This window comes from Engystomops pustulosus, chromosome 2 (genome assembly GCF_040894005.1).
Source record: "Engystomops pustulosus chromosome 2, aEngPut4.maternal, whole genome shotgun sequence".
NCBI classification, from domain to species: domain Eukaryota; kingdom Metazoa; phylum Chordata; class Amphibia; order Anura; family Leptodactylidae; genus Engystomops; species Engystomops pustulosus.
Window position 1 is genome coordinate 84,395,418 of NC_092412.1, and position 19,270 is coordinate 84,414,687.

Genomic DNA, 19,270 nt, shown 5'->3' on the forward strand with positions numbered 1-19,270 from the left:
TATAGGCGGTCCTACTTGAAAGGCCATGGCAGAGGAAAGGCTTTAATAACGTGTTCATATAAGGCAGAGAGACCTCATAGCTGTCAGGTAATGATTACCGCTGTGTATTTATCCTGCATTGATCTCTGTTAACAGAAATGGATGCTGGAGCAGAAAGCTTTATGTGACTGTCAAGTATAGGTAGTACAAGGTCCTTACCTGTAACTTTGCCACTGTATACATTAGATACACATTTTATGTTAAACATATCTGGTATTGTTTCTGACACATATCTTTCCTTAAAGCACATTTTTATGCATTTTACTATTATGAGATGTAAGTAAAAAATAAGTAAGGCCAAAGCTAGGCTTGTCCATGAAACAGTATGACAAATATTAAGAATGCACAAAAGGACTGAATACAAAATAAGAAATTATATAAAAAGTCATTCACATTATGAAAAATGTTGCCCGTCTTCACATTCCCACATCTCGGACCAAACAAGACACATTGATTACTAATTATTTAGATAACCTATGATAAGGATTAAACCTATCATCATATACAACACATTATTCTAAACATGGACGTGTACCAAAGCCATGTTCAACTGTATCATCATTACGGTGTTCCCTTATCAGAGTCAAGTGGCTGCTGGCTCACACATCCATATGGTGAATGGACTTGGCTATTTCCATTCATGGTCAGTACTAAAGTATTTTTTTTATTGGACAGAATATTGCTTTAAAGGCATTGTAGCAAATTGTCAATTTATCCCCTATCTGCAGGATAGGGGATGACAGGCTGTTGGATCCTCACTAATCAGCTTGTTATGCTTTATCTTTTGCATAACTTGCTAACTTGATGTGCACTCCTGTATGCTAACAGAGATACTGCAATTCCAATACTGCAATTCATCAAGCATTATAAAATCAAAAATACACAGTGACCATATGTCTGCCTTAGTACAACAATGAATATTACAAAATAAAGCTGTTAAACCACACAGGGAGAAGTTGACAATTTTGTTTACTCATCTAAGGTGTAAATCCCTTTAATTCAATAAAACAATAAGAAGCACATCAGGCATTCTTTTAGCAGTATTCTTGACTGGTATAGCAACACATCAAATCCATATATCTAAAAAGGAAATGTCAATTCTAATTTGCCTGTAATGAGAGTTAAAACTGATCTTTCTGCAGTCCAGTATGGACTCTATGGACTCCTTTACCAATAAAGAGGACACACCTGTTTTAGCAAATAATTTGATTCACCAACCTCAGATGGGTCTGATAAGTGTTGACAAAATAAGAGTATGTATGACCCCATAAGTAAAGATGCTCCACGTCTAGTATTTACTACAAAACAATTATATATATATATATATATATATATATATATATATATATATATATATATATATGAGAAGATCTCAATAGAGTTAAATTAGGATAACATGGGTTCAGGTTCATGTCCAGGTATTACAGTAACAACAATTTATCTCCTAACCGTTGGATATATGATAACTGCTAAACCAGTGCAAGTGCATCTGTAGGGACACCCACCAATCATTAGAAGCAGTGGTAGTGGATCTGCACTACTGATGTACTACTGAAATGGCTCTTATGTACATGTTTATTGAAAGCCAGAACAGTACAAGTATTCATGAGTGAAGGTCCTTCTCATTTGGGTGGCCATTGGCCCCCTGAGAGGCTTGGGTCTCAGACTACCCAAACCACCTATATCATAAATCACTACTGAAAAATGGTTTAAAGTTTGGCCAGTGATACTACGATACTTTGCAAATCTAGCAGTAATAATTATTCCCTTTAACCAAAAAAGATGGAATATATACATTGATCAACACTAAAAAGTGACCATTCAACTTACTAAATAATAGGTACATTATATACATATGAAGAAAGTTTTTCAGAGATTTTACAAAAATATGTAATTTGCAAACAAACAGGTTAAATAGAAATTGAAGTTTATTTTGACATACTGATATATACATTTATTCATATCATATAAAAATATTTACATACCAATAAGAGCTTCTTACTTTGTAAATTGGAATTTCTTTGATAATACACACTGCTTTCACTGGAGTATTGTAATGATTAGTTATTTGGAATGCCACTCCTAGATATTTCTATCAAAAATATCACAACTTACTATATTTACATGACATGTCTTATTTTTGGATAATATACCGGAATAATGAGAGCTGCGATGAACAGAACACCCTTGACATGAACTTTGTTATTTTCTATACCACAACCGTCAACTAAAATCAAAGCAAAGCAAATAGTATATCAAATGGGCCCTTTAGATGCTCTTAACTATCAAGGTTTACCAGTAGACATCCAGCCACAACCTGCTTCATCAGTCTTGATTAAAACTATTTCCAGCAAGATACCAAGCATTTACCCAAAGTCTCAAAGGAATATACTATTATACTACTCTAGTACAATAATGAAGGTTATGAAATTGTAACATTTCTGTAGAACAAGTAAAAGCCTCCTTCACACTTTGTAAACTTTTCATGTCTTGTAAAACATATTTTAAATGTAATGATTTTTTTATTTTACATTTTTTGTTTATGGTGTCTTATATTTTTTCAACAGGTCCAATAGATAAGCCAGAAAAAAAAGCATAGCTTGTGCTATGTGTAATTCACAATAGATTTACATTAGAAGATAGCTTTTTCTTAAAGAAATTGCACAAACTGAAATGGAACACAACATTTAGCAGGGAAAGCTATTTGAGGAACTGCATTTATGGTATGTAGAAGCCGTACTCAAATCTGGGCTACAAATTGTAGGGCATAATCACATCTGCCTCTAAAGCACACAAACCTAGATATAGCCATTAAAAGCTATTACTTTAGTCCAGTGGAGTCTCTTTACATACACTGTACATTAGCACACAGGATCTTACATATTGTATTTACAATTTTACATAAAAATATTGCACTCAATAAATTCTTAGATTCACACATCAAATACAAGCAGTGGGTCTAAAATTAACCAAAAGTAACTGTCAAAAATTTACTTTTTTACTGGTACAATTGGAGTTTTCAGAATTTGTGTTTTCATGACAACAAGGATTAATAGTAAAGCTTAATAGTATATATCTTTGATAACTCATATAGATGATGATTGCGGCCTGAGGGTAAAGTACAGTAAATTTCTGACACCAGAGGTCACAGTGGGCCCAGAGGTCCATTTGTAACTAGGAGTCATCTGTAAGTCGGGTGTTCTTAAAGGGAACCTATCACCAGTTTATTCCTCTCAGAGATTTTTCCTGTTTACCAGTAAAAAAATCTCCTGCACAGTCGTGTGAAAATGAGTAGAAAATTGTCATCTTTTGCTAGAGAAGAGTCAGGCTCCGAGGCTGAAGGTGGGAGTATCTATTTAGATAACAGCAATTGCTCACCATTTATGGAGAAGTAGCAGGAACTATGTGAATTCATAATATATGTAACCAATTTTTTGCTGATGCATAATTTCTTCAGTTTTGATGGAGTTTTTTTATCTCCAAACCTGAGGAGCCCCTATGGGTGCACATTTTTCTCCCACCTTGGCCAATATTTATGTCATGGTGGGAGCAGGCTTATATCTATACTCTATCTAATGCATTTTGTGAACATAAAGTATGGCATGGGTGTGACATAGATGATGTTCTACTGGTAATGCCATGCTTGTAGATTAACTCAATGGCAACAGGTACAATTTGAAATTTACTTACCAAGTGGATAATAATTTAATTTCATTTCTAGATGTTACATTTTCATGAGATTTAGAACATAATAAAGACCACTCTAACCTTTTCAGAAAGAGAATGGCAGGCTGTACAACCCTTCATGCCAATAGTAATCACCGACATCACAACATAAAGGCAATACCCTTAGGGGAATTCATCCGTCTAAGAAGAGTATGCTCCTTAGAAAACGCTTTTCTTGAACAAAGTATTACTTATTAGAAAAAGGTTTCGTGATAGGGGTTATCCAAATTGGATGACAGATAGAGTTTTCTCTATAGCATCCAAGAAGAATCGTGGTAATCTATTAATAATATCTTATGTCCTGACATCCTAAATCCACTTTTGGGTTAGGGGTCACTTTCTCAACTGAATATAGCATTGAGTATAAACAGATTGTGGAAATTATTAAGAGGAATTTACTCATCCTCTATCAAGATGAGATTTTTTGCTAACATCCTTGAGATGGGTTGTAATTTTGTGTCACGTAGTGGTCCACCTCTTGGCATAATACTTTCTCTGAGAAAGAATTTTACTAGAAGATTACTATGCTATGACTAAGGGAGTTTTTTCACCGGAAATGCGTCAGCTTTTCTGTATGTATGTAGTCACTCTTTTAATGTAACCCAATAAAACATTGAAGATTTTTTTAGTCCAATACTGGAACTCTGTGATTGTTTTGTTGGTGTCTGGACAACCTGTTCCATGGCACGGACCTGAAATGTGATCGGACCCACAACTACAAGGATCTCCAGGGGTGAGTTGTATTGGAGTTTTTTGTCAATGTATTTGCTTCTGTCTTTTTAGATAACTATATCTCAGATTCTAAAAAAAAGAAAAAAGACAACAACCCATGTAATAACCAAAAGCTGTTTTGTTTGATGCACGCAGCCCAGAGTCCACGTGTGCAGGATCCATAGTCCAAGACAAAAAAAGAGAGAAGGCCACAGCGTCCAATATGATGAAAAAAGGTTAAACCTCTATTCACACAGGCATAGAAAAAACAGGCAGTTTTTTCTATGCCTGTGTGAATAAAGGTTTAACCTTTTTTCATCATATTGGACGCTGTGGCCTTCTCTCTTTTTTATATCTCAGGTTCTGTAGCTGCTAGAGCCATGATTCTGATGTACATTAAAGAAGATAATCTGATCTATGTATTTGGATTATGATTGCGGTTCTGTGATTTACAAGACTAGAGATATTGTCAGTTAAAGAGAAAGGCAAGAAGTGGATCTATATCTGCAGCTCTGCAAACTATGGCTTTACCTTCCCTTACCTTTGGTTCTGTAGTTTACAGAACCAAAAGCCTGATGCCGATTGAAAAAGAAAATTTTCTTCTTGAACCAAGCTTCTACAGTGGCTGCTATAGAACCCAAGATATATAGGTGCCTAGAATGATTTTGAATCTCCTCTGCCAAAAATATATTGTTTGTTTTCTGATATTTCTGTTCATGGAGATTTTTTTATGTAAATGGGTGAGACTTCACAAAAAGAGGCAATGCTAGAAGAGATATATCATACCCTACCAAGGGTGCAGATAGTGTAGGTGGGGTAAAAGTATATAACAAGTTCCCTATTAGGCAGGAACTGCCTGCATTTATCTGCTCGCATATTCCCATTCAGTATTACACATAATTTTACAAAAATGTAATGCAGAGATATAGAATGATGTAAAAGTTGTTCAAAATATCAATAATCTGCATATGATGGTTCATGCCTCAATGGATTTATATTGGGAAAAGAAATACACTTTTTGTGTCTGCATACAGGTTAAATCTCAAACAGAAAACGGACTTGCTGTCACGGCAGAGATATTGGGAATATATTTAACACAAAGCGCTAACGGAGGTAGCACAAAAAGTACCCATATCCGGACAGATAATTGTGAATAAAACGTCACTTTTATTATTATCCAAAAGTAAAAGTGGTAGTAGAGTAACTACTGGTTGCTCAGTTTGAGATAGAGTGGTTTAAAAACACAGGTGCCTAGGCTAGCAAATTGTACAAAATGAATCAGATATCAAACTGTAGGGGAAAATAGTGGTATGGACTAAGGCCACAGGTGGAGGTAAAGCTATCTAGGGTACTTACTAGGTGTACCTCACAGCTGTAAGTGTATACCCTAGGTATGAGTGCTAGGGTTAAGCTTAGTAAGCTGAATGAACCTTGATAAAGGTGTATATAATGTAAAGGGTTATTATCATTTAAACCCGATGCATTAGGTGCGGTAGTATGTGATCAGATACGATCACATTACATACCAGACCATACTATAGTACTTCAGCTTAGGTACCTATAAACCCCCCAGAGACAGTGATGTTTCTTGTGCCAATCTCACTGTCCAATCCTAAATGGATATAGATTCTCAGATTATGGCTAGACCCTAGAGACCGCTAAACTGCCCCTTGTGATATTAGAAGTGAACTTAAATAAACTGGAGATAGCCTAGGCGCTCCTGCTAGTTAAAATATACAGAAATTAGCCCCCCGACATGTTTCTCTGGAGAACCGGCTTCATCAGGGGTCGGGCTAATAGTGCGTGTCGGCTCGATAACGCCGAGTATATAAAGGGAGTAACCCCTCCCACATACAGGTTAGTAACCAACCCGCAGTGTGGGTGAAAGACAAGCCTCCAAATTTCAGCTCATTGATTGGTCGAGAGTGGCCAATAATGACTGAGCCAATCTACCCTTAACTTATCAGCTGTTCTCTCTTGTCAGCGGGAGGTGCTGACACTAATGTATCGGGTGTAAATGATAATAACCCATTACATTATATACACCTTTATCAAGGTTCATTCAGCTTACTAAGCTTAACCCTAGCACTCATACCTAGGGTATACACTTACAGCTGTGAGGTACACCTAGTAGGTACCCTAGATAGCTTTACCTCCACCTGTGGCCTTAGTCCATACCACTATTTCCCCCTACAGTTTAATATCTGATTCATTTTGTACAATTTGCTAGCCTAGGCACCTGTGTTTTTAAACCACTCTATCTCAAGCTGAGCAACCAGTAGTTACTCTACTACCACTTTTACTTTTGGATAATAATAAAAGTGACGTTTTATTCACAATTATCTGTCCAGATATGGGTACTTTTTGTGCTACCTCTGTTAGCGCTTTGTGTTAAATGCATACAGGTTATATACACACATTAGTTTGTCATCTACTTCTTTGTTTATAGTTAAAGTAATAAAGTTTTTTTCCATGTATCTAAAAGTAAATTAAACAGGGTTTAGAATGAAGCTTTATATAGAAATAAGGTGACTTTCAATATTACAACACTGCAAAAGTCTGTGTTGCACCCTATTTTATGGTGCCCTGACACACACAGGTAATGGCTGGAGATCACTGTTTAGCCAATCACTAGCAGAGTTTTGTCAGACAGACACTAAAAGATAGAGTAGGCATCTCCAAGCTGCAAAGTAAAGACCAGCACCGGTACTGATATAGCTAAGTACTGTTATTTTGTCAGGATTTTCATTATGAGTTGTGTTAACTATTTTTTACATTTACATTGAGGTATGATATTTATTGATTATTAATATAAATGTATTGCCTTTATTGACTTATATTTAGAGATGAGAGAACATGAACTTTGTGTTCTGGGTGGGGGGTTCCGGTACGCACTGCGTAACCCAGACATAGTTTTATAATGCCTGCTAAACAGCTAATATGACAGATTAACACCCCTAGCAAACTAGCAATGGCTTTGATTTCTGAGGGGGTCCCCTTGACCAATCACAGCCACGGCTGGAAGCTAGGGGCGCTAATATGCTGGATTGGCTGTTCGGCAGCCAATCCTGCAATACGTTCGGGTCATGCAGGGGGCAACAGAACCCAGAACCCAAATGGGATGTTCAGGTCCACTCAGCTCTACTTATATTGACTTAAAGAATTACAAAAACCTTTTGTAGTATATTACAATAGTCCATGAGTATTGTAATTATTACCTAGGTCTAAATAATATGTCATTGACATGACTAAATGTTAAAGACTTTGCATGGATTCCACAATGCGATTTTATGTCTTTTGCATTTCCTGACTATAATAAAAAAAACAAGCCAGGGATCAATGCTTTTGAACTCTAAAATTGGTAAAAACAATATACAGTATGTAAAAACAGGGCTGAGCCATGTGTAAGCAAAAAAAAAGGGTGTACTTATCCTGCTTCGGTTTCAGGTGGCAACATTTGTATGATCTACAAACTTCCCAGCATAGCAGGCTAGAATCACAGTATAAAAACTGAGGTTTAGTGGAATTTGATGGATAAAACATCATAAATCCAAAGAGAAAACAAGAAATCAGAACTACTGTTCATTTGGTCAGCAGGAGTTAAATCGACTTGACAGAGCATGAAAGGATACTTAACCGGAAATGAATTAATAATGACATGTATATTCAGAGATTCTGGTAAAAGAGACCTTTTGCAGCTTTTCATAATTCAAGATTGCTGTTACTATTAACACAAAAAGCACTTATCAATAAAGGCACTAGAAACCACAATCAGTCCCATTCACATAAAACGCACAAATAAACCAGGGATACAATATAAAGTTCGGGAACACTCATGTATTTTGGGTGAGGTTACATTTCATTTAGAGTTTCTTTAAACCATCCCACCCAATGCACAATTGGAACATTGTTAGGATGAAGTAAACAGTCTAGACTGCTAATCCATGTCTCATGTAAAGGATACAGAAGTAGAATATTTTTCTATAGTAGGAGTGGTGATTTTATGGAGGAGAATACTTTAAAAATGCAACTGTTGAACAGTTAGAAAAAATAAGTTATATCTGCAGATTTTAACACAATAACTGCTTTAAGAATATATTGTAAGAATGTTCTTTTCAATGTACATAGTAAATAAGCAACACTTGCAGAATTTGATATTAAATGAAGTGCCAATTATTTGTTTAATGTTACATGACCTTTTAAACTTTTGATTCTGTTGTCAGATTTCCTTTAAAGAGATTTGATTGTGTCACAACCATGATAAACCATGGACACCTACTCATAGATCCAGGCACCATCACTGTGGTAATCTTCTTATAGTTGTTATCCATGGCCTCCTTCCTTCTAAAACCAACTTTTAGAATTATGCAGTTGAATTACAAGGTATCTGGAGGGGGTGTTATTAGAGCCCCTCTACGATATAGCTTCACAGGCTATTACACTGTGCATTGGTTTTGGTAACCACACAAGAGTCCTTTTGTTTGATTAGCATACATAGTTGATTTTAGAAGGAAGGAAGCCATGAATAACAAATATAAGGAGATTACCACAGTCACAGTGCCAGGATCTATGAGTAAGTGTCCCTGGTTTATTAGGCTTGATTTGGATAGTACAGTAGATTTCCTTTAATAATTTTAGAACAATGTTCTTAATAGTCCAAATCTAGCTTATAAATTCAGTTCATGTATGAGCATTGTATACTCTTAGATGAAGACTATCTTTTGTAAAAATATGGAATGGCAAAATACAGTTCAGATTGAAGCAATGGGGTATCACTTTCAATACTGTATAGTTTTTAATAGAGGGTGGTAATACAGATATGTCCATTCCTAGCTTTAGGACTCTACTTTCTCATGGAAACGTTTCATTTCAATATCTTTGTGACATAATACTGTGATTTGTCTTGAAATCTAATATACAGGCAGTCCGCAAGATTGGTTACATGACAGGTTCTTTAGTTGAATTTAAGTTGAATTTATATATAAATTGGAACTGATATATTTTGTAATTGAAACTGCAATCAATAATTTTGTCATCCCTTTGGCAATAAGATTTTAAAAAAACAATTAACAATAAATTATCATTGCAGACACCTTTGATAACTCCTATGTAGACCATTGAAGTCTGGGGTTGAAGTTCAGAAAATTACCAGTATCCAGAGAGCTTCACCATAGGTCACAGTGGGAAGAGACGTCTGTAAGTAACTAGGGGTTGTCTGAAAGTTAGGTGTCCTTAAGTCACTTAAGTGTCCTTGTGACTGCCTGGATAGAACTATGTTTAGGAAGTAAGTGCTCCTTATTAAGACTTTGCCAATTAAGGCTGCCTTGTAGGTGTGTGGAGATTTATAGCCATTGATGCTCCACTTTTTTGGATAGAACTATGATCAGTCAAAAAGAATGGGACATCTATGTTCTAAATGTGATCTGATGTAACCTGATAAAAAGTTATCTCCTATCTTCTTTTGGATGACATATTGGTACATCAAGTACAAAATAAAGGGCATACACAGGAGTATACATATCATAGCTGTTATGGGACCCTTTAAAAATGTACAAACTTTGGTTGGTACCATGCTCCTTGACATAAGTCATAAGCATTTTAACGACGATGAGACCTTCATTCTAAACCAATGCGAGGGCAAAAAGTGAACTGGCCACTATCTGATTCTCTCCATATGAATGTTGTATGTACATGGGAAACATTGCCATAGGTTTCAACTTCTAAGACCCCTGTATGAAGGACAGATGGTAGAGACATCTTAGACCTGCACATGTTTTTTTTCCAGATATAGGCTCTAAAGCCTATTCACAGTATATTGGAATTGCACATTTTTTCATTAATTGCAAAAGAAAATAAGCAGATTTATGCTAATTGCCCTATGAAAGCAATTCTAGCATTTTCTATAGTTAAAAAGTGCCTGTGCGTGCAGAAAAAAAAGTCTGTGATCGCTCATTATCTCTTATTCATTTACCGTAATGGTTCATTTTCCAAGTCATAAGAATTACATACAACTCTATATTCATCTAGCTGAAACCCAAGTCCCATCATCCTAGTAAAATTACTGTAGTGTTGGAGGTATGTACTTCAGACTACATATTGCTATACATGTTGTAACAATAGTTATGCATAGGAAAAATATTTATTGTTATTTTTCAATCTGGAAATGGTGGCAGTTACCTAAGAATCTTTATCTTTAGAAGACTTTATGTATGCTTTTTATGATTTCATTATGTATTTTAAATTTTTTATGGAATTGTTGTAATAGAAAAACCCTTGTAATATATTTCATTGGGGTATATGAAGCTCACAAAGGGACATTGGATTCTTTGAACCTCAGTGCATAAGCTGGGCAATAGATAAAAGGTCCTGTAATATATGGTCACCCATTTATTTGAATTTGCACTTTGCATACTTAAAGCGGTATTCTCGTCTGGGCATTCACATTCAGTTTCATTTAACTACCATGTATAAACATTTCTTCAATTAGATGTTATTAAAAAAAATGTTCATGTGTGAAGATAATTTCCCATAAATGTAGTCATATGGCCCCTTAGAAACAAGACTGTGTAGTTGGATACAGCCACCTCTGCTGGCGTGATTTCACAAAGAAACAAAAGGTTTTTGTATATGAAATGTCCTGGAGTTACTGCAGGTCCCACAGCCTTCCTGTGGTAAAGAATGCTGAAGCCTAGCGGTCCGGCCGGACTCAATAGCAGCCACTGCTGTCAAAATGTGAGGTGGTCGTATCTGAGGATTCAGACTCGTTTCTAAGGAACAACATGGCAATATTTATGAGAAATGTGAATGCCCAGATGGGAATACCCCTTTAACATGAACTGATAACTGGAGGTTTCTAGAAGATGGTCCAGTGTAACTAGACATTGGATCTGTATTCAGAAATTGGGTTAGTCCTGTAAGGCGGGATTTATCACACACTGTCCCTGGACCTCTTACCGCACAGGATATATCTAAGCTCCGACCTCCTAATATATGTGGCTATAGCTAGTGTGCGGTCTGTGGTCAGGGACGTCATGCTTCACATCCTTCCATACCCACTTGGCGTGGAGGTAGGATAAGAGGGAAAATAGTCACCAATACTGCGTCTGCTCCAGGAATGGCTACTATTTCAGGGTTTGTACACCAAAAAAATGCCATACAAGATTTAATAAATTCCTCCCCATCAATTTCTTATCTTAAAAAAAGCTATTGGACCTCTCCAACTCAACACATATGCTACCTCTGTACCTCATATAGGTCTATATAGATCTATATAACCCATAGGTCTATAATTCATCTGCATAGAATTCATCGACATGCAATATAGAAAAAAAAATTTTTTGAAGAGGACTGTCACAGCATTTAGCATCTGACTCAGTATTCTCTCTACCACCAGAAATCCTCTCAGACAACACTAAGAGTTTTGTATTAACTCCACTTATTTTATAGGCAATATTGGATTTATGGAATGATGTCTAAAACCTTTACATATAGCTCTAAGATGTGACAAAGTGTCTCATGCTGATGACAAATCTGGTGTAGCTTGAGACTGTGTAATGTAAATTTGCACCTCCAATTTGTCTCTTGGATCCACCCCTTATTGAATAATGATTATATGCTCATAGAGACCAGGTGAATTATTATTTTTTTTAAATCTATGTATTAAAACATAGATGAATACATTGGGGCAGATTTATCAAGTTGTCTGAAAGTCAGAATATTCTTAGTTGCCCATGGCAACCAATCACAGCTCCCCTTTAAAATATTCATGAGCAATGGTAAAATGAAAGTTGAGCTCTGATTGGTTACCATGGGCGACTAGAAATATTCTGACTTTCAGACAGCTTGAAAAATCTGTCCCATTGTGTATTTTACTTGTGCCTTGTTTTTATTTCCATAATTGTACTAATGTGTTTTCTGAGAATGTAATTCTTTGAAAATAAAAATGTACATAAATACAATGATACTGCACAAAAAGAGAAAACTAATAGTCATGGAAATGCAGTAATATTGCTCAATCAGGACTTGATTATGGGTGTGCCTGGTAATCTGCTTCTATATGTTACTTTAATGTAGATCACATAATTATTACATGAAAAAATTGATTGGTGCTAAAATAAGCATATGTTATACAGTGCTACTGAACACTGGGTTTATACAGTGTCTCATCTAGGCACCTAAATGAAATGTATACTGGTCTCCTCCTGAGGAATGAAATGTCATTTATACAGTGTTCCATATTAAAACACTGCATTGTTATTTATGCAGTGCTATATCTAAACCCTGCATTGTTATTTGTACAGTGTTCCATCTAAACAATGCAATATTTTTCAGACAGAGCTCCAGCTTTATTGTCCCATATAATTAGTGATACAGTCCTACATCTGAACCTTGCAATGTAATTGGTACAGTCCTATATCTGAATACTGCAATGTACAGTCCCCAGCCATTCAGTTCCTTATCTGAACACTGCCATTTGATTTATACAGTGCTCCATCTAAGCACTGCAATGTGGTTAATACAGTACTCCATCCGAGCATTGTATTGTTACTGATTTTGATAAGTGGCCCTGCATCTAATGATAAATGTATAACACTGATAACACACATGCACTAAATCACAGTACCATCCATGATATATAGTAAAAGAATGATCTCAAACTGCAAAACCAATAAATAAAATGATTTCTCACTTGGATACCCAAATGTAGATGTCTAATACATTGCATGGACTGTCAGATGATTGCATCAGTTCCTCCCATGTCTGAAATCAAAAGCTGCATATATGTCAGTTAGTTGCAAATCAATAAGATATATCTATTGTAGGTGTGCTCAATACATTTTACAGCATAACATAGAGGTCTGACAACATTGAACGCATACAAAGCCTTCAAAATGCATATTATGCTGAACCATACATAACCACTGCAATAAAACCAACGAGCCTTAGTAGAAAAAGGATTCATACACAATTATAATTCAATGGTCAATCTCAATGGCAGACCACAAGCTGTTTTTAATACAAATACATTGTGAATGCTTTTGTGTGTTCTATATTGCTTCACCTGGGGTGCATAATATCCTTTGCATCAAGATGCAATTGATCAAAGGGCGATTCATTCCTAAATTCTGTTGCAATGTAAAGAAAAAAAAATCCTTTGGGATTTTTCTTTCACTAATTAGTTTTCAGATTTCCTCCAGAAGCTGATGCTAAATTGTCTGCAGACAAGACTGTCAGTCATTTGTGCTGCATCTGGGCTCGAACTGCTGACGACTCAAATCTGGAATCAGCTTAATGAGTCCGCTCTATGGCGAGTCAATTACATGAATATCAGACGAGCGTCCCCAAATGCTGCATCTGCATTGCCCAAACTGACTTCTAATTTACCGAAGGATTAGGTGGCACATAAAAAATACATGCATCCTTGAGCAGCAGATTTAACCACCTACCACCCACAAAGCCAATTAATAACACCTCCATATACACAGGAATCCAATGACAACTGAGATTTGGAAACATTTCACTTTAATACTGAAAAATATGCCATTATAAAATTTTTGAATATACTGAATTTTCAACAATTTCCTTTCTTTTTGTCATGATAACCTCCAGACTTGATTTTAGGTTGATTATTTTTTTTTTCCACCCTTTAGCATTAGAATGACATTAAGTCGTCATGCTCATCTGCATCTGATTACCTTTGAATGTTTACACTGTAACCATAATAAAAAATAATAATAATTATAATAATAATAATAATAACAACCGATAATCATTATACATTCAGAATGGAAATGCATATGTAAATACTGTAGGTTGGAAAATGAACAGTGGGTCGTCTGCAGAAAATTCAAAAGAAAATTTAAGGAATAATGGAACTATTCATGCAAACACATATTAAATAAAACAGTACAGTTATTATTTTTCTCTTTTTTTTTCCCACAGTAAACTTATGGTCTATACTGCGTTATCCATTACAAAAGGTAGAGCAATGGCACTTTAAGTATACCGAGACTGTATAGAGAGATTTGGAGAAGATGAGACTTATGGGTGGCTCAGGCTAGGTCTCCAGTTCACTTGAGCTCCCCAGGGGTACGTTGTATCCATGCGAGCCATGCAGCACTTGGTTTCACTAGTCACTTTATATACATTACATTCATGCCTTCGTGCAATGTTCCCAATTCTGCACCAACACAGCAGGAACAGACGCTGCATGATTAGTAGCCCCCCATTACTCCAGTCATGTTCCTCCTGGAACACAACCCCCACTCAAGGAATGGCTGGTTACCCCATCAACTTCTCAGGTAGCACAGCTGGCTTACTGGTACTGGATGTGTCTTTTCCCCAATGTTTGCATTATTTATGGACATCAGTGTTGCTTCACAATAAGGTAGCATTGAAACAAATCCTAATAATGGAAATGGCACAATTGTAGCGAATGTTACAGCAATGCACAACATTTTTGTGTCCTTTGTGTTTGGAATATGTAATAGCTCCAGGTTGCAGTATTTATTTGCCTTTAATAAACCCCCCTCCCACCCACATCCCCTTCCCGTTCTAGCACATCTAGTCTGACAGTGAATGAGACCCACAATCATATACTCTATGAGTGCCATCTGCATTGTAGGGGCCATTATGCCAGTAAGAAGAATCGCATACTGTCTGCAAGGAATTGATTTCTGAAGCAGATGAGTTGGCATCCCTTCTCTTCGATCTTTTCCTGTTTCTAAGGATAAATACGAGCATGCCAACTACTGTGAAGGCAGAGGTGACAAACACCAGCAAGAGCCCTGGCACTAGCACAGAAATAGATACCCGGCTGGTCTCTAGGTAGGAATTGGGATGAGTATTGGTCTCTGCAAGGCCAGTGCTATTTTTATTAAGAGCATTGAGAGTCGGGGAGATTTTTGCATACAGCAGTGGACACATCATGTCATTAGACAGAAATCTGAAGTCTTTTCCCCAGAATTCTTCTGGGAAATAACATTTGAGATCACTTACAATTACCTCGGGGCCAAGTCGCTCTGCCCATTGTTTGAAAGGCACATTATTGCAGGAGCAGTCCCACTGGTTGCCATGAAGATCTATCTGTATGATAGAGGTGAGCTGGTCCAATACCCCTGCCACTGGAAGATACATAAAGTAATTATTGTGAAGACTTAATTTGGAAAGGCTGACACCAGCAAAGACATCCACAGGTAGAGACTTCAGAAGGTTGTTGTTGAGGATCAGGATCCTGAGGTTGGGCATGGGATTGAATGTGTTTGGCAGGATCAGTTGAATGAAGTTAAATTCCAGGTTCAGATACTCCAAGCTCTGCAGGCCAGTGAATTTATCCGGGGTCAAGGTGTCTAAGCAGTTTTTATCCATGTAAAGCCATCTTAGATCAGTTAAGTTCTGGAAGGTGTTATTTTCTACCATACCTATATTATTATTTCCTAGGTCCAGTAAAGTTAAATTCCCATAATCCAGAAAGTTGGACTTTTTAATAGTGTGGATTTTATTTTCTCGCAGGAATAACTCCTGCACGTTAGGGGGTTTGGGTTCCAAATCAGAAAGACTCTTGACATTTTTGTTACTGCAGTCTACTTTTAAGCCACTGCCAATGATTTGCTTACCACAACTACAGGCAGCTGGACATACAATGGTCTGATTTGGCTTGTCATTGGAATTTATTTCCGACACAACAGCTGTGGGTCGAGTTTTTAGCTGCCAATTCCCTGGTATCTTGGTCCCTCCACTTACTGAGGAACCCTGGGTGGCAGTGTCATCTTGGCCATTGACTTTAAAGGGGGTTGGGATTGGACCAGGATCATAGGTCTCATCTTGGGCAGGAGGGGCGGCTAAGCTGGAATCCACTGCGTTTTTTAAGGGGCACAACTCTTGCTCTGAGGTCTCATTTAAATCATTGCCTTGCAATCTAGTGGGAGCTTCACAAATAACCCTTCCGATTAATGCATTCTTTGGGATATTTTCTAGCCACTCCTTTAGAGATAACAGATCACAACTGCAGTCCCAAGGGTTATCCTCCAGAAGGATTTCAGCTATGCCTGGGATCTGTTCCAAGACCCCCTCATAGGGCAAGGTCTTAACTCTGTTTCCCCGGAGATCCAGATGTGTGATTGGCACATACTGGAACACATTAGTAGGTAAGGTGCTAATGAGGTTGTCATTTAAGATTAAAACCTCTAGCTTGTTCAGGTCCCTAAATGCTCCAGGGTCAATGTCTCTTAACAGGTTAAAATCTGCCTGGAGATATTCCAGATCATCAAGTCCCAGGAACGTGTGTCTTCTGAACGATTTGATCTTGTTGTTATTAATGTGCAGACGTTTTACCAGTTGCAAACCCAGAAAAGCACCAGGGACAATCTCATGCAAGCCATTGTTCTCCATGTGTAGACTGACTGCATTGTAAAAGTTAGCAAACTCATTAGGGAAAAGCCTCGTTAAAGAATTCCCATGCAAAAACAGATGATAGAACTGGGAAGTGGGAGCAGAGAAATGCTGGAGGTTGGTGAATCCCTTCTTTTCGCAGTCTACGTGCAGATCCCCTTCTACCTCGTTACAAGAACAAATCCTTTCCTTACACACGTCCCTTGTAACGTTTCCAGCAGCCAAACAAAGAGATATCTCCAGCAGCAGAATCCAAAGCAGCATTTTTAATCAGAGCAATGCATTCCCGATCTCATCGCAATGTGTTAACAATCCATCTCCAACAGAGATCTCAGGGACTGGGCAGCTAAAGAAAGCAGCAATAAAATACCTGATGTGAAGATGCCTCGTCTCCGCCACTGCAATAATCCCAGACGCCAGTCAATAATAATATATCCACAGATATTTGCAGGTCTGCAGCAGTCCACATGCACACAGTCAGGCTTCAGTCCTCAGCCATGCCATGCTGCAGCCAGACAGCAGGGAGACGGGGAGGGGGGAGATGCTGGAGCAGGTCCCTCTCTCAGGCTTCGGATCCGGGCTGCTGCTGCTGCTTCCTATCCGCTGTAGGTACCGCTCATCCTAGTGTGTGCTGTCCACAGCCTGATGGTGCTGAAATCACGCCCCAGCCTAGCACTGCACGGAGAGCCAATGGCGCTGCAAAATTTCCGCAATCGCTGCGTTTTTCAGCTGCTTGTCGAGTCTCTGGATTCCCATCCACACTGCTGCTGTGTGCGTCTATGTGAATGTGTGTGTGTGTCTGAGGGAACCAGTCAGTTGCTAAGAGGCTCTGTTCGTTCCAGCCTGGTGCACTCTGAAAGATCTGACACCCTCTGCTGAGCTGCAGTGGCAAAAATCCATTTGCTGAGGGAATGCTGGAAAAATCAATCACCGCACAGGGCAAGCGTTAAAAATGTTGGTATTAAAGACCGGCGATCTAGTGACACGGCTGCTGAAGAAGTTTACAGACTGACTATCTCCTCCGTGTGATGTCACATACACGCACACACGGGCGCGCACCCTGGATGGAGCTGTGTACAAACACACAAGCGTATTAGAAGCTGCATAGAGCGGACGTGTGTATGGATACACGGATGGAACGGACACATGTCTCTGTTACATTCTAAATATTATTCACAAAATACTGAATGGTTACACCGTCTCCACTGAGCCCGATGCTATTAATCGGATCCTCGCTGTATTTTTCTATAGAGTGAGTCATGGATTCACCAGTGAGGGGGAGTGGTTTTTGATGCGGTAGATATTTCATGGAAGCTGTTTAGATGTAGCTCTGCCATTAGGCTTCCTGTAGGGGGTTAAAATAGAAAATAAAGATGAAAATACTAGGTGAGAAGGAGGTCTGCATTAGCTGCTTCTGCTGCTGAACACTCTGTAAAATCTTAATTAATTTACTTTGATAAGGTCACTTGGTTGGATTGGTAGGATGTCTCATTTGTTTTAACAACTGCAGACTGTGAAAGCCCAGGCTTATTAGTATTCATGAGGGACAGTCAAGTGAACATTCCTTATGGTTTAGGCTGACTTTTCTTCTATATATAGACCTTAGGACCAGCCTTCTCTCCACCCCCTTCTGTGTCTCTATCATCCCTGCAGCCTAGTACTGTAGTTAAGCCCCTGGTAATGACCAAAAGTTCCCAAAGGATTTTTTATTTTTTTTGCATCATCCATGAAAGGAGTTTCATCTGAATTCTTTTACAATGCTATTCTGCTGTAGCCCTTCATATTCATATACTGAACCTCCAAGTCAGTGCTGTTTCTATGATCATGTCTGCTTCCACATCACAGTCCTGCCTTCCTTTACAGTCTGCTGCAGCATGAATATGTAGAGATAAACATATTTATTTGCATAGCGCATGGAAACAAAAGGTAAGGAGCAAGGTGAAACAATGCAGCCAAAAAAATAGAAAAGAGACAAGAAGATTCCATGGTGATGATAGAGGACAATGCAAGAAAGGAAAAAAAAAACAGGTTCATCTGCGGAGATGTGCTAATAATAGGCGGATCTCTGTCTAGCACATGTCATGTAGTTTTGGATGCTTCCCCAATGCTGGCAAAGTAACACTGCTACAATATTGCGGGTTAAATTAAAAATAAAATTTTTCTGGAACTCTTTAAGCAATGCCAAGGATAAGAACAGCCCTGATATAGTGGTAAAGTTTGTAGTACCTCATTATGGCAAGTGTCACTAACATATTTCAAGTCAGTAGCATTTTTCTGTATTGATACAGTGAGAGAAAACAAAATATTGATCTCATTAAGGTGCAAAATTCAATGGGCTTCAATTACTGGTAGTTTTGTGTCAAAATAAAGCACAAAAGCTATAGAGACCACAACATAAAGTGCA

General features: G+C 37.8%; 1 protein-coding gene across 1 annotated transcript; it reads right to left on the reverse strand.

The window, feature by feature from the left end:
• Positions 1-6,881: 6,881 nt before the first annotated feature.
• SLITRK1 (SLIT and NTRK like family member 1) lies at positions 6,882-18,082 on the reverse strand. The gene has a single exon (XM_072135415.1). It carries the CDS (start codon positions 17,128-17,130, stop codon positions 15,040-15,042), a length of 2,091 nt encoding a protein of 696 aa, XP_071991516.1. The 5' UTR covers positions 17,131-18,082; the 3' UTR covers positions 6,882-15,039.
• Between the last annotated feature and the right edge of the window lie 1,188 nt (positions 18,083-19,270).

Coding starts and splice junctions, on each gene's coding strand:
- SLITRK1 (XM_072135415.1), bottom strand. CDS start 17,130: ATGCTGCTTTGGATTCTGCTGCTGGAGATATCTCTTTGTTTGGCTGCT.